Source organism: Apostichopus japonicus, chromosome 17 (genome assembly GCF_037975245.1).
Source record: "Apostichopus japonicus isolate 1M-3 chromosome 17, ASM3797524v1, whole genome shotgun sequence".
Classification (NCBI taxonomy): Eukaryota; Metazoa; Echinodermata; class Holothuroidea; order Aspidochirotida; family Stichopodidae; genus Apostichopus; species Apostichopus japonicus.
Genome location: NC_092577.1, coordinates 1467735 through 1485129, shown reverse-complemented (window position 1 = coordinate 1485129; position 17395 = coordinate 1467735). Strand labels below are relative to the sequence as shown.

The window sequence follows — 17395 nt, the reverse complement described above, 5'->3', positions numbered from 1 at the left end:
CATCTCCTAGAAGGTAGACAATTTCACGTCTTATCAGATCATAAGCCACTTACATATTCATTCTTAACTAGTCCTGACAGGTACTCACCACGAGAAATTCGTCATTTGGATTTCGTCTCACAGTTTACTACGGACATACGTCATATCAAAGGTAAAGATAACGTTGTAGTAGATGCCTTATCTCGAAGCACAATCAACACAGTCAGTGCTTCGAATATAGATTTTAAAGCGATATCAGCGGAACAGGAAGTCGACGAAGAGCTCAGCAAGCTACGTCAGTCGTCGACTTTGCAATTCAAAGAAGTTCCGTTACCGTCATCTCAAGGTACCATCACTTGTGACATCTCTACAGGCACATCCAGACCATATGTGCCACAAAGATTTCGTCGTGCAGTTTTCGACTCCCTGCATTCTTTATCTCATCCAGGCATTCGGGCAACACAACATCTCATCACTAAACGTTTCGTGTGGCCCGGTATCAATCGAGACGTTCGTAAATGGACTCGCTCATGCATCAGGTGTCAGCAGGCCAAGGTACATCGCCACAACGTGGCACCGGTAGGTACCTTTGTAACACCTAATGCACGTTTCGAACACATTCATATTGACATTGTAGGACCACTTCCACCATCAAACGGATATACGTACCTTCTTACTATATAGTTGATCGTTTCTCTCGATGGCCGGAAGCTGTACCTATCAGTGACATCACAGCTGAAACAGTAGCCAAGGCATTCATTCAGCGATGGGTCGCAATATTTGGAGTACCATCTGTAATCACCACAGACAGGGGATCGCAATTTGAATCATCACTATTCAGAGAGCTCAGTCGCATGCTCGGTTCGAAACGCATTCGCACAACTTCATACCATCCTACAGCGAACGGTTTAGTAGAGCGCTTTCATCGACAGCTCAAAGCCTCGCTCAAAGCGCAGCCGGATTCTACAAGCTGGACAGAAGCACTTCCCCTTGCACTCCTAGGTATCCGCGCCACGGTTAAAGCCCCCTTAACTGCTCCGCTGCAGAACTAGTTTTTGGTTCTCCACTTACATTACCGTGCGAACTAGTAACACCCATTGATACTCCTGCCCTGACGGACCCGAGCAAATATTCAGATCGCTTAAAGCAGCATATGGCAAATCTACGTCCAGCAATAACTAGGCCGTCACGTCACACCAGCCAGTTAGACAAGAATCTACAAACTTGTACACATGTGTGCACAGATAATAGAGCATTCCAAGGAAGCAAAGGAAGGTATATCGAAAAAACGTCGTCGCTAAAGTTCAACACTGTAGTCGCGGAGGTTGGCTGTTTGGGTCAAAGGCTGACCGCAAATTATGTGAAATATGCGGAAAATGTTGTTAACAGCAAAAACGTTACCATGCGAAGTGAGATGCTTTTGAGAACGAAGGGACAGGGGAAATAGACAAAATTGGCGAAGTTTTTTAGTCTGTTAATTTTAAGGAATTAAAAGAAGGCGCAAAGTGTACCTCATTCTTTACGCTCAATTTCTCAATTGACAAGTGAAGTTTGTATTGATGTTAGATATTCTTCGTCTGTTTGCTCGTAGGAGATTGGAAAATAAACTCCGGGGTTATTGACGTATCACTAAAAAAGTTAGATTAGTGTACGTCGACCTGAGAGGTTAAACTTCGGAAAATAACCCTAAACTAACCTGCTTTATTGATTTTGGGGAGCTTTTGTGAGTCATCACATTAATTTTTTATGCTTGGATATTACTGATGGTCTGAAAAATGATGACGATTGAATATGATTTAATAAGGTATTTTATAAAATCGCAATGCAGAAATATTACACTACAGAGCGAAAACAGGTAATTTGACAACCCCAATGTTTCGCTAAATATAACCCAGCAGCACGCGCATTCCGGCAGCGCCCTCATCGGCTAGTTGCAAAAATTATACACTAAACAGCGAAAACAGCCAAAATGACAACCCCCATTAATTCTCAATATAACCCCGTGATAATTTTTGTGCCAGCAAATGACCATCATAAATGAATGTAGGGGACATTATTCTTTCGTTTTCATGACTTTTTATGACAATAGAAGGGGGTCTTCTATCAGCAGCAGCGGATTCCGGCAGCGCCCTCATCGGCTCAATGCAAAAATACTACACTAAAGAGCGAAAACAGCAAAAATGACAACCCCCATTAATTCTCAATATAACCCCGTGATAATTTTTGTGCCATCAAATGACCACCCTCAATATCTGTAGGGGACACTATTCTTTCATGTTCACGACATTTCATGACAATCGAAGGGGTCTACTACCAGCAGCAGGCGGATTCCGACAGCGCCCTCATCGGCTTAATGCAAAAATACTACACTAAAGAGCGAAAACAGCAAAAATGACAACCCCCATTAATTCTCAATATAACCCCGTGATAATTTTTGTGCCATCAAATGACCACCCTCAATATCTGTAGGGGACATTATTCTTTCGTTTTCATGACTTTTTATGACAATAGAAGGGGGTCTTCTACCAGCAGCAGGCGGATTCCGGCAGCGCCCTCATCGGCTAGTTGCAAAAATACTACACTAAAGAGCGAAAACAGCAAAAATGACAACCCCCATTAATTGCTCAATTTAACCCCGTGATAATTTTTGTGCCAGCAAATGACCATCATAAATGAATGTAGGGGGCATTATTCTATCATTTTCATGACTTTTCATAACAATCGAAAGGGGTCTACTACCAGCAGCAGGCGGATTCCGACAGCGCCCTCATCGGCTTAATGCAAAAATACTACACTAAACAGCTAAAACAGCAAAAATGACAATCCCCATTAATTGCTCAATTTAACCCAGTGATAATTTTTGTGCCAGCAAATGACCATCATAAATGAATGTAAAGGACATTATTCTTTCGTTTTCATGACTTATTATGACAATCGAAAGGGGTCTACTACCAGCAGCAGGCGGATTCCGGCAGCGCCCTCATCGGCTTAATGCAAAAATACTACTATGTATACGGGAGCAACCCCTTGTAGTGTGTTGTATGTGTGGCCAGCGTTTGTAACCGAAAGAAAAACATCCGATTTGATTATCCCAAATGTAACTAAAACAAAACAATAATATCCCTTACATTCGATTATGACGGTAATTTAATGGCAAAATTGTTTAACCTTATTTGGTCTATGTAGTACCTTGTTTACTCTGATGTCAACTTTGCAACAAGCATCGTACATGTAAACACGCTGAATTAATCATTTAAGTCCTGTATATTTCTACTGTAAAATTAACTTTATTCTTAAGATCGAAAATTACACTAAGAGAAACCGTATTAATAGCTACAATGAGGTCTGCAAATATCGGCTGTCTTACAGGCAGGACTTCAGTTAAGACCGGTTTACTGGTCTAACCTGCAGGGTGGGTAGGAAAACATGTTTTCTTCATGCTAGTATAATGTTTATGGTAATTTGCTTTTCTCTTTTCACAAAGTATCTATCTTAACTATCTTCAAAGACTATAGTTTTTTTTGAGGAATAATAACGATGGAAAAAAGAAGATCGTAGAATTTATGGAGGTGGTTTACATTCTGCATTTATTTCATTTTTGGACTGCCTTTGGGCCCTCCATCCTCATTCATCTTTCTGCACGGTTATTACATGGTATAATATCACAAAAAATACAACCAAAATGTTTGCTGTTTCTTAAATGTTATGCATTATTTGACATCGGAATTTTACAACACCCCGTGTCAGGTTAGATTTAGTAAACTTAAAAAAAACAGACACCCAAGTGTTTACACGTGCCATTTACGTGTGTGTCTAGATAATACAGAAAAACAAAGGCTTTGATCAACAAATTTTATGTGAAACGAATATTTCCCATCATGCAATGCACTGCCATGAAATGAATATGTTGAATATATGTTATCTTCCTCATCCAGCATGCTCTCGAGATGTGGTTTTAATAAGTATACCTGGATAGTTTGTGCCTGATTTTATGATGTGAGTATCCTCACAAGGTGTGCTACTTTAAATAATGCAGAAAAAACAGCACCTAGAAGTTGAAACGAGTTTCATTTTGTGTAATGTACATAAAGCCAGAAACGTGCATGGCGTATGTGGCAAGAACTAATTAAAGTAGTTGTACATAAATGCAACTGTAGCAAGCTTATTATTTCGTCGACTGTATCTTTCTTGAGTGTATTTGAGTATGTCTTTTTCATTTCAATTTCTGTCTATTACAAAATTACTACAGAATCTCTTTCTTTTGGGAGGTTTTGAAAATTCACCTTTATGGATGTATTGTGCAACCCACCCCCCCCCCCCCTCCCACCTCGCTTTAAATTTACAGAAGAAAAATGACAAATGTAATCAACTACGACACTCATGCACTTCTAGACACCTACATTAAAATGGAATGGGCTCAACATCCCCCACCTCCGAAAGCATGTTTGAAAACTAATTTTCACAGTGTTGTCTTCGTTTCCCCGACGGCTGCCAATAGGATGGTGTATGCAGATTATGTAGAAGACCGGAGTAGTTCATTATGAAAGTTTTGACAACACTTTCACCGCATACATTTTGTATTAATGGTGTCATGAATTAATTTGTGCCAAGGCATCTCTAAAGAAAGTATGTTAAATTAGTAGTTACTTTACTTTAATATAAAGTGCACTTAATAAGAAAGTATTCTGAGTCTTAATTTACTTTAAAATACACTCATCAGATACGGAAAAACATTTTACATATCCTGCGTAAATTTCTAATGATTTCATTAAATAGGAAATTGATGTATGAAATAGCGCCCTCACTTAGAGGAAAAGTATTAAAATATAAATTCGTAGATCAATAAACGACAAAGACGATTGGGGCAATTTTTACATCCACAGCTCTAGTTTTCAGGCAACTTCAAAGTTAAAGTGAACGGTTCCAATTATCCAATTTCGGTTAAACGCTGATAACTCCACAACGGTTGGTGATAGTAATTTGTTAACCCGTTTGGAATAACTTATCTTTCAAACAACATAGTTAAGTCTCACAGCAATTATGGGGGCTGTCATTGTTAATGTTTTTGTTCTTTATTGTAGTATTTTTGCAATTAGCCGATGAGGGCGCTGCCGGAATCCGCCTGCTGCTGATAGTAGACCCCCTTCGATTGTCATGAAATGTCATGAAAACGAGAGAAAAATGTTTCTTAAATGCATTGAGAATGGCCATTTGATGGCACAAAAATGACCACGGGGTTAAATTGAGCGATTAATTGGGGTTGTCATTTTGGCCGTTTTCGCTCCTAGTGTAGTACTTTGCATGGATCGGATTAGGGCGCTGCCGGATCCGCCTGCTGCTGATAGTAGACCCCCTTCTATTGTCATGAAAAGTCATAAAACTAAAAGAATAGTGTCTCCTACATTCATTTATGATGGTCATTATGTGGCACAAAAATTATCACGGGGTGATTGAGCAATTAATGGGGGTTGTCATTTTTGCTGTTTTTGCTCTTTTGTGTAGTATTTTTGAAACTAGCAGATGAGAGCGCTGCCGGAATCCGCCTGCTGCTGATAGTAGACCCCCTTCGATTGGCATGAAATGTCATGAAAACGAGAGAATAATGTCCCTTAAATGCATTGAGAATGGTCATTTGATGGCACAAAAATTATCACGGGGTTAAATTGAGCAATTAATGGGGGTTGTCATTTTGGCTGTTTTTGCTCTTTAGTGTAGTATTTTTGCAACTAGCTCATGAGGGCGCTGTCGGAATCCGCCTGCTGCTGATAGTAGACCCCCTTCGATTGTCATGAAAAGTCATGAAAACGAGAGAATAATGTCCCTTAAATGCATTGAGAAAGGTCATTTGATGGCACAAAAATTATCACGGGGTTAAATTGAGCAATTAATGGGGGTTGTCATTTTTGCTGTTTTCGCTCTTTAGTGTAGTATTTTTGCATTGAGCCGATGAGGGCGCTGTCGGAATCCGCCTGCTGCTGGTAGTAGACCCCTTCGATTGTCATGAAATGTCGTGAACATGAAAGAATAGTGTCCCCTACAGATATTGAGGGTGGTCATTTGATGGCACAAAAATTATCACGGGGTTATATTGAGAATTCATGGGGGTTGTCATTTTTGCTGTTTTCGCTCTTTAGTGTAGTATTTTTGCATTGAGCCGATGAGGGCGCTGCCGGAATCCGCCTGCTGCTGATAGTAGACCCCCTTCGATTGTCATGAAAAGTCATGAAAATGAAAGAATAATGTCCCCTACATTCATTTATGATAGTCATTTGATGGCACAAAAATTATCACGGGGTTAAATTGAGCAATTCATGGGGGTTGTCATTTTTGCTGTTTTCGCTCTTTAGTGTATTATTTTGCATTGAGCCGATGAGGGCGCTGCCGGAATCCGCCTGCTGCTGATAGTAGACCCCCTTCGATTGTCATGAAAAGTCATGAAAATGAAAGAATAATGTCCCCTACATTCATTTATGATAGTCATTTGATGGCACAAAAATTATCACGGGGTTAAATTGAGCAATTCATGGGGGTTGTCATTTTTGCTGTTTTCGCTCTTTAGTGTATTATTTTGCATTGAGCCGATGAGGGCGCTGCCGGAATCCGCCTGCTGCTGATAGTAGACCCCCTTCGATTGTCTTTAAAAGTCATGAAAATGAAAGAATAATGTCCCCTACATTCATTTATGATAGTCATTTGATGGCACAAAAATGATCACGGGGTTAAATTGAGCAATTCATGGGGGTTGTCATTTTTGCTGTTTTCGCTCTTTAGTGTATTATTTTGCATTGAGCCGATGAGGGCGCTGCCGGAATCCGCCTGCTGCTGATAGTAGACCCCCTTCGATTGTCATGAAAAGTCATGAAAATGAAAGAATAATGTCCCCTACATTCATTTATGATAGTCATTTGATGGCACAAAAATTATCACGGGGTTAAATTGAGCAATTCATGGGGGTTGTCATTTTTGCTGTTTTCGCTCTTTAGTGTATTATTTTGCATTGAGCCGATGAGGGCGCTGCCGGAATCCGCCTGCTGCTGATAGTAGACCCACTTCGATTGTCATGAAAACTCAACAAAACTAAAGAAAAATGTGCCTTGCATACATATATGATGGTCATTTAATTAGACAAAATTGTGATACTGTTTAATTTACTTAGCAATTATTGGAAGTGCACAGTTTTTGCTATTCTGCTTGATTCGGGTAGTATTAAGGTTTGTACTGAATCATTCGTGAAAAAAGTCCCCTCCCCACCCCTTCTCCACCTTGTCAATCATGTGTACGCCAGTATTGAGAATTGTAATTTGAATTGTTTGGACAATCAACGCACTTGCATAAATAGAAAACACGTTAACGTGGACTCTTCCAAGTGTTACTGTATGCTATCCTATATTACCCACTTTGCCTTCATCATTCACATGGTTTGTCACGTTACTGCCAGGTGACCGCATTATACCTACTTTAGAGTATAATTTGCTGTTTGCTAGCTCTGTCGGCCAGGTTCAGTCCGGTCTCTAAAGTACCACCCAGGAACACATCACATGACCCTCCATGAATGGTACGCGCGCGCCCAATTGGTATGAATCCTCCAGATTTATTAAACTCGATGAAAGTAGGTCAGATTACAGCAATCAGACGTTTCTTTGTTCGCGAGTCATCACGGTACATATCATGTACGTACAGTACTTGGGCATATGATATAATATTGGGTGATGACATAAAACACCTTAATTCAGCCCACTAAAATAGTATACCTAACAAGGACCGTTGGCTCTTGTTAAATATTACCAAGCTTTGCAAAAGAAATCGCAACGGATCAACTGCAAAACTAGTAGAAGATCATCAAGCACTTATCCACGGGAAGAAAATGTTTCAGATATCCGTAAAGGTGGAACCAGGGTCACCATTACATGATAACACTTTTAACACAGGTAACGGTTCCGCGAATAGTCTAGTTATATTGTATAAAAATTGGCCTATTAAACACCAGTTAGTACCGTTATGCGTTAAATAATGAAGTGATTAAGACTTCTCTAAGTAGATGAGCGACGAAGCATTACTCAATAGGTAGAACAGGATAAATAACCAAGGTTATTATGTAAGACCAGTTTTAACTGCATGCATAATTTATAAGTGTAACATCTTATAATAAATACTGCTGGCCCACAATATTTTTAATGAAATAACAAACGACTGTATTCAATTGTAAAGTTAACTCTCACTCTCACCCTTAACCTTTATCCCTCACTTGTATATATCCGAAATGCTAAGACGATAAAGGAATAATGCCCTTTATTTTTGTAACAATAGTTTAATCTTTATGTTTATCGATGCATGTTACAGTAGCTGTCGGCGAGCCCTGGCTCGCTTGTAGAGAAGGCTGGTTGAGTTGGCCAAGAGTTGTTAGATAGTACGTTTGATTAAATATATGTTACGCAGGAATCCAGTGTTGTACAAAGTACTTTTGATTAAATGTATGTTATGCACGAATCCAGTGTTGTACATAGTACTTTTGATTAAATATTTGTTACGCAGAGTTCACAGTGTTGTACATAGTACAATTTTGTATCCTTCCGAACTCTACATTTACCGTAATCGGCCATGCTTACATAAGAAAACATGACCAAATACATCACTGTATTGTATCTTTGTTTTCCAGGGACTGTGCAGTCACTGGATTCCATATAATATCTCCAGATGAGAAATGTTCACAGAAATGACCACACCTTTTACAAACTTTCCTTGGAATTGACTTGAATCTATAAGCTGGCTACATATTCAATGGTTTTACACACCGCTTCAATACAGTATATGAAACACCTTGCAAGCGTTGAACTTTTGTAAAATTTGACTTTAAGGATCTCAGATCATCTAAATTTTAAGGGCAGTATTTTACATGGAAAACAACTCTTTGAATTGTTTAATAAGTGCATATAGCACTTACCCTCCAAGGTTTTCTTTTTGACATCAATTCGCAATTTTCATCTAGCGAAAAAATCCTAAGGTGTTCTAGACTCAAGCATTTGAACATCATCCTGGAAACCAAGTGCCACAAACACCCAAAAAGGCCCTCAAAACTCCACTTTTCCTGTAAACGTATCGTGTAACCCTTAATGTCTTTATGGAGTGTGGAAGTAGGATGGGATATATTGGTTGGATTTGTTTCATTTTTTTGAGGATTCTCTGGTAGTCTGGTGACAATGTGGAACTAACTATTAAGTGAAAGTTATTGCACTCTGCTAATTGAAAAGCCCATCTCAATAACCTTGTTGACAATTTCACATCAGTGCAAGAACCTCCCTGATCACTTAAAAATAGCAAGACCTTGTTGAAAGCAAATCTTGTCTGTAGTAATAAATGAAATATTCTCATTTATGAAAAGAAGAATTACTAAAACAGTTGGTTTCTGTTGTCATAATTTTGTGTTTCGTGTTTTGCTTAAATTTTCAGTATCGCAAGGACTGTTCTCTGGACACATTCCTCACTCAAATCACCAAGGACATCAACAGGATGCTAGAAAGGAAGAAATGGAGTCTGTGGAACCAGTTGATAGCTACTCATGTCATCTGTTACTCAGCCTGGAGGATGAGGCCAATGATGGGGAAACATCCTCTGGCGATACTAAACAAATAATAGGGAAACCAAAACAGACAGAGAATTGTGCACTTCATAGAGGAGAGAATCCTGACAACGGTATTGATGGCAGCAAGCTGTTTACTCACACTGGAAGTGTGGAAAAACATGAAAAAACATATGCAGGAGAGAGGTCCTATCAGTGTAACTACTGTGAAAAAAAGTATGCCCTAGCTTCAAGATTGAAGAGGCATGTAAGAACACATACAGGAGAGAAACCTTATCAGTGTAGTCACTGTAAGAAAATGTTTGCTTATTCTGGACAAATGAGGGTACATGAAAGAATACATTCAGGAGAGAAGCCTTATCAGTGTAATTACTGCAACAAAAAGTTTTACCTAGTTGCTAGATTGAAGAGCCATGAAAAAACACATACAGGAGAGAAACCTTATCAGTGTAACTACTGTGACAAAAAGTTTGCTGAATCTGGACAAATGAGGATACATGAAAGAACACATACAGGAGAGAAGCCTTATCAGTGCAACTACTGTGACAAAAAGTTTGCTGAATCTGGACATATGAGGAAGCATGAAAGAACACACACAGGAGAGAAACCTTATCAGTGTAAATACTGTGACAAAAATTTTGCCCATGTTTCTAATTTAAAGGTTCATAAAAGAAAACATACAGGAGAGAAGCCTTATCAGTGTAACTATTGTAAAAAAATGTTTGCAGATTCTGGAGAAATGAGAAGACATGAAAGAACACATACAGGAGAGAAGCCATATCAGTGTAACTATTGTAAGCAAAAGTTTGCTTTATCTGAAAGTTTGAGAACACATAAAATAGTACATACAGGAGAGAAGCCTCATCAGTGTAAATACTGTAATAGAATGTTTGCTCAATCTGACACTTTGAGGATACATGAAAGAACACACACAGGAAAGAAAACATATCAGTGCAACTACTGTAAGAAAACCTTTGCTTACTCTGGACAGTTGAAGATACATGAAAGAATACATACAGGAGAGAAGCCTTATCAGTGTAACTACTGTGACAAAAAGTTTGCCCAAGCCTCTAGTTTGAAGAGGCATGAAAGAACACATACAGGAGAGAAGCCTTATCAGTGTAACTACTGTGACCAAAAGTTTGCACAGGCTGCTAGTTTAAAGAGGCATGTAAGAACACATGCAGGTGAGAAAACTTATCAGTGTAATTACTGCGACAAAAAGTTTGCTGAATCTAAAAAAATGAGGATACATGAAAGAAAACATACAGGAGAGAAGGCTTATCAGTGCAAATACTGTGACAAATCGTATGCTTACTCTGCACAAACGAAGATACATGAAAGAACACACACAGGAATGAAGCCTTATCAGTGTAACTACTGTGAGACAATGTTTGCTCACTCTGGACAATTGAAGATACATGAAAGAATACATACAGGAGAGAAGCCTTATCAATGTAACTACTGTGACAAAAAATTTGCCCAAGTTTCTAGTTTGAAGAGGCATGAAAGACGGCACACAGGAGAGAAGCCTTATCAGTGTAACTACTGTGAGAAAATGTTTGCTGAATCTGGAAAACTGAGGATACATGAAAGAACACACACAGGAGAGAAGCCATATCAGTGCAAGTATTGTGACAAACAGTTTGCCCAATCCTCTAGTTTGAAGAGCCATGAAAGAACACATACAGGAGAGAAGCCATATCAGTGTAACTATTGTAAGAAAATGTTTGCTGAATCTGGAACAATGAGGAGACATGAAAGAAGACACACAGAAAAGAAGTCTTATCAGTGTAACTACTGTGACAAAAAGTTTGATTTATTTGAAAATTTGAGTAAACATGAAGTAATACATACAGGGGAGAAACCTTATCAGTGTGAGTACTGTGACAAATCATTTACCAAAGCTGGTAGTTTGAAGATCCACAAAAGAACACATACAGGAGAGAAGCCATATCAGTGTAAATACTGTGACAAAGCATTTACCCAAGCTGGTAGTTTGAAGAACCATGAAAGAACACATACAGGAGAGAAGCCATATCAGTGTAAATACTGTGACAAAACGCTTACTCAAGTTTCTAGTTTGAAGAGCCATGAAAGACGGCACAGAGGAGAGAAGCCTTATCAGTGTAAATACTGTAAGAAAATGTTTGCTGAATCTGGAAAACTGAGGATACATGAAAGAACACACACAGGAGAGAAGCCATATCAGTGCAATTATTGTGACAAACAGTTTGCCCAATCCTCTAATTTGAAGAGGCATGAAAGAACACATACAGGGGAGAAGCCTTATCAGTGTTGCTACTGTGACAAAAAGTTTGTCCAAGCTGCTAGTTTAAAGAGCCATGAAATAAGACACACAGTTGAGAAGCCTTATCAGTGAAACTACTGTGGCATAAACCTTTACCCAAGCCTCTAGTTTGAAGCGCCATGAAAGAACACACACAGGAGAGTAGCCTTATCAGTGTAGCTACTGTAAGAAATTGTTTGCTCTGTCTCAAAATTTGAAGATACATGAAAGAACACATACAGAAGAGAAGCCGTATTACTTATGTGTGTAAATACTGTAAGAAAATGTTTGCTCGATCTGGAAAATTGAGTACATCTTAAAAGAACACACAGGGGAGAAGCTTTATCAGTTAACCTACTATAAGAAAATATTTGCTCTGTCTCAAAATTTGATGACACATGAAGGAACCCACACAGGAGAGAAGCCTTATCAGTGTTACTGCTGTAAGAAATCGTTTGTTGTATCTAGAGAAATGTCCATATACTCTAACTGTTACGTGTTCCAATGATGCATTCTGGGGTATATTGAGACTATAAATTTGATCTACTGGACACACACATGCCTGTCAATGCCTAACTTGTATTTTTGAGTGAGTATGAAAAAGGAATGCAGTGAAAAGGAGGAGTACACCTCACATTACCTGGATCTATGCCTAGGTATAAATCAATGTTTCAGGTTACTGATCCTGACTGAACCACTCACCTCCAACTGCTGCTTCTGCTTGATAGCATGCAAACACCACTAGTTGGCTGGTTATCAACTCTGGGCCTACCAACATTCTTCAAGTTCATGTTGTAAAGTAAACTAAGGTAATAGCACAAAGATGTACCAGAGATTTACACAATCTGTAATACTAGGGGTATGCTGAAAGGGGTAGGCAAAGCCTGGGGGTGGGGAAGTGAGGGGGTGGTAGAATTGTATCATGGCACAAGCCCCACCTATGTTGGAGCTAAAACGTTCAGTGGTGGACAATTCCAGAATTCAAAAGTATTTGTTAGCACAACCTTGCATTTGGAACGATACTATGGAGCTAATTTATAGTTTCAACTTGCACAAAAAAACTCCATTTGGTCTCTTAGTCTTGCATTAACTATTTTCAACTGCCCAATGTGAGCCTCGTGAAGTTAGCTAGAAACTACCCCTCACTTGTAACATTCTTATCTGACAACAACTCATCCATTAATTGAGGTTCATGCACCTCAGTCATGCAACTCAGTCCAGGGAAATTTGAAACCCCTACTGTATGTGGGCAGGGGTGGGAGTCGTCCCCTAAATTTGCCAGTGATGTGCATTTTCCCCACCTCCCAAATGGCTTCCCCTAAACAGTTTGCTTGCTTCCCTCTCCCTATCTCACCTCCCCATACAGTGGCACATATGCAGTCAGGTTGGTGTGTGTGTGTGTCTGTGACACTTGTGTGGTTCTGCAATAACTCAACAACGGAGTGATGGATATATCTCATACTTGCTATGTTGATGTTTCATAGTGGGAAGGTGTGCCTTTCATTCTTGGACACTGACCTTATAAATTTTAATGAGGTTATGAGGTCAAACGTGATAATTTTCACATTCCAATCGTAAGTGATATTGTAACAGAATCTTCGTTTGGACCATCTGGACTCAAAAACTTCTGGGCCCATTTTTGGGCTGGGTGGGCCGAAATGTTACTTTCACCTTGAATGTATTCTGGGACATACGCTTTGGGCAAGAATTTGTGGGGCCCAATATGTTTGGGCTCATATTTTCTTTATAGTGCAATAACTCCACAACCTTAAGTCGGATGGTACCCAAACTTGTGAATTATAACTGGTTCATGTAGGCCTTCATCTTTTGAGACCATCTCGTTCAATCAGATTAAATCCAAACTTGGAGTACAGTTAGTTGTTGCATGAAGGTTTTACCTCTATGGTTGCTGGTACATTAAAGGCATTGAAGACTCGCCCCAAACCGCATGCGGCCCTCTGAAAAAGTGAACTTTTCATTGCTTGCAAGTGACGTTTTTTTAATGTTGCTATAAACTGCGAAACGTGATACCCTGTTCTCTTTTATCTGGACCTGAGATGTCTATGGCTGCTATGTACACTGTGTCGTGGGTGTTGACCGTAGCTGCATGTATTGATTGTACACTAGTGTCTAATTACCGACGGTAGCAAGCTTTGTGTGTGTTCTGGGATCGATGGTGGTGTCTTAACACTTCTGTTACAACTCATTCGAAACTAGGTCAGATTATGATATGATATTGGGTGATGATATACAACACTTAAGTTCAGCCCACTTAAATAGTTAGTATACCTAACAAGGACCGTTGGCTCTTGTTGAATATTACCAAGCTTTGCAAACGAAACCGCAACGGATCAACTGCAGCACTAGTAGAAGATCATCAAGCACTTATCCACGGGAAAGAAAATGTTTCAGATATCCGTAAAGTTGGAACCAGGGTCACCATTACATGATAACACCTTTAACACAGGTAACGGTTCCGCGAATAGTCTAGTTATATTGTATAAAAAATGGCCTAGCCTATTAAACACCAGTTAGTACCGTTATGCGCTAAATAATGAAGTGATTAAGACTTCTCTAAATAGATGAGCGACGAAGCATTACTCAAAAGGTAGAACAGGATAAATAACCAAGGGTTATTATGTAAGATCAGTTTTCGGTCACACTAATTAGCGTCAACTCACGACAACTCAAGACAACTCAAGACAACAGGTTTAAAATAACATCAAATACCATCAAATACAATTGATGTTATCAGAGTATATCTGGAAACACGTTTAAAACTGACTGGAACCAGCGTGCATACAGATCTTTCACGGGAAAAAATGTTTTTGTCGTAAAAATCGCCAACTTTTTCCTAACGTTGAATTAGACGACGTGATGCTATTGCGCTTGCGCAATGCCATCGGACCGAACCATTATAATATGGATGGGTTTGTGCTAGGTTTGGAAAGTACCTTGTGTACAGTGTCGGTAAGGTGGGTTGTCGTAGTAATAAAGCACCAAAGTATGGTGAATGAACTCCAAATCAAATTATTTAATGTTTTAAAATAATGAATACTTCTTATTATTTTTCCATTTTAATTTACATATGTTATTATTAATTTTACAGAGTCTTGCTTACTATCATTTTGCCCGGTTTTATTATTCTCTCCGTCAAATCATTGAATGTTTTTAAAATAATGAATACTTCTTATTGTTTTTCCATTGTAATTTACATATGTTATTATCAACTTAACAGAGTCTTGCTTACTATCATTTTGCCTGGTTTTATTATTCTCTCCGTCAAATTATTTAATGTTTTAAAATAATGAATACTTCTTATTATTTTTCCATTTTAATTTACATATGTTATTATCAACTTAACAGAGTCTTGCTTACTATCATTTTGCCTGGTTTTATTATTCTCTCCGTCAAATCATTGAATGTTTTTAAAATAATGAATACTTCTTATTATTTTTCCATTGTAATTTACATATGTTATTATCAACTTAACAGAGTCTTGCTTACTATCATTTTGCCTGGTTTTATTATTCTCTCCGTCAAATCATTGAATGTTTTTAAAATAATGAATACTTCTTATTGTTTTTCCATTGTAATTTACATATGTTATTATCAACTTAACAGAGTCTTGCTTACTATCATTTTGCCTGGTTTAATTATTCTCTCCGTCAAATCATTGAATGTTATTAAAGTAATGAATATTTCTTATTGTTTTTCCATTGTAATTTACATATGTTATTATTAACTTGAAATGGGGGTGTAGGCGGTTTTACACTATCTAACGCAACGTAGTGGCCAAGAACCTGATGTATTTTTAAGGTGAATTGAGTGTACTTTTAATAGTAAGAAAGACTAGCGTAGGTTCTTATGACCAACTAGACCGGTTTCTGCTCTCAACTTTTATAGGAGCTTCATCAGTAGTAAGCCTTTGAATATTTTATATTCGGCATGAGCGTCTCGTTCTCAAAATGCATCTGTTTTCTGTGCACGAGTTTTTATGGACTCATAGTTCATCTATAAGAGCATCTAAAAGAGCTTCGTGTGAACCTTGAGAGTCAGCTGATTCTTCGTTAGTACGAAACCTTGAGTTAACAAGTAAATCTTTGAGATTTTGGGCCCTTTTGTAGGCTAGAATCGGTTCTTTTGGAAACAGTTTGGATAATTCCGCGTGTTTCGAAATTAAGTGCCAATGTTTCAAAAGTGCTTTCTTCAAATGCGTGGTTTTGATGTGGGGTGTATAGGTAAGCTTGAACACCAGTGGTGGTTCCTGGATTGGTAGTGAGGTAATGCCTACGGTTTTCAAATTTTATGCCTTTAGTGGCTGTGGCAATTTGCTCTTTCTTATAGTTACGGAGTAACAGTTTCTCTGTGAACGCATTCTTTTTCTCTAAGAAGTCAGTCTCGTTGTTACAGAGACGTGCGTATCGTAATATTTCCCCTTTAATGAAGCCTGTAAAAGTGGCAAGTGGGTGTGCAGAGTTTCTGTCGAGGTATTGGAAGGTTTCCGTGGGTTTGGTGTGGACTTTAGTGTCTAATAACCCATTGGTTTCGAACCTTGTACCTTTGAAGATTTTCAAATCTAGGTATGTTACCTCGGTGTTTGATATTACTACCGTAAACTTTAAGAAGCGGTGAATTTCATTCCACCTTTTCACTAAAAGTTCAAGTTCCTGATGTGTACCATCGTAGAGCAATAGAATGTCATCTCTTTAGCGGAGCCATTTTAAGATTTTATTATCTGTCGGTAAAATCTGGTTTTCAAGTCTATGCATGACGATATCGCAGATTTCCGGAGAGGCTTGGCTACCCATGGCGCAACCGATCTTTTTAGATAGAATTGTTTATTGAACTCGGAACAGTTTCTTGTTAAGATGAGTTCAATTAGTTTGCGCATGGATATGGAAGATATTTTATTTATTCCATATTCGCTTTGTTCCGTCTTTTCATAGACTTCTTGACATATATGTAATGCCTCCTCTTGGGGAGTATTGGTATACATGGCGACGACATCGAGTGTAGCAAGTACTGCCATTTTTGGTAACGGGGTGGCTTCCAAAATTTGCAGAATGTGATTTGTGTCTTTCACATAAGTGCTTTGTTTTATTACAATAGGAAGCAAGAAATAGTCCACAAATTCCGATATTTTTTTCGGTCGGTGATCCGTTTCCACTTATTATCGGTCTACCGGCAAATTTTGAGTTAGCCGGGGTGCTTTATGAATTTTTGGTAGCACATATATGACCGGTGTGCGGATTTTGTGGCTATATGGTGACAAGTACTCGAAGGTGCTTTTATCGATCTCTTTTGCAGAGAACATATCAATTAGTGTTTCCTGGACTAAACTTTTAGTTTGAAACGTCATATCACTTTTTAACTTTCGTAGTGGTGACTAGCTAATTGCCTTTCAATTTCGGCTTGATAGTCTGAGTGATTTATTAAAGCAATGCCTCTACTTTTATCGAAGGGTTTGACAATAATAGAGTGGTCGTTTTTAATTGCATTTAGTGCAAAACTTTCCGCCTTATGCGTGTTGCTATTGGCGTTTCGGA

General features: G+C 38.6%; 1 protein-coding gene and 1 pseudogene across 2 annotated transcripts in view; both read left to right on the top strand.

Annotated features, from left to right (window-relative positions):
• The window catches only part of LOC139984980 (uncharacterized), a 57073-nt gene extending 44670 nt beyond the window's left edge, over positions 1-12403 (top strand). For both annotated transcript variants that reach the window (XM_071999145.1, XM_071999146.1), the window contains one exon: positions 9427-12403. In XM_071999145.1, the coding sequence (XP_071855246.1) occupies positions 9427-11939 (2513 nt within the window). In that variant the 3' untranslated portion in view covers positions 11940-12403. The remainder of the gene's footprint in view (positions 1-9426) is intronic.
• Positions 12404-14171: 1768 nt separating this feature from the next.
• LOC139984509 (uncharacterized) overlaps positions 14172-17395 on the top strand; it is a 58041-nt pseudogene continuing 54817 nt past the window's right edge.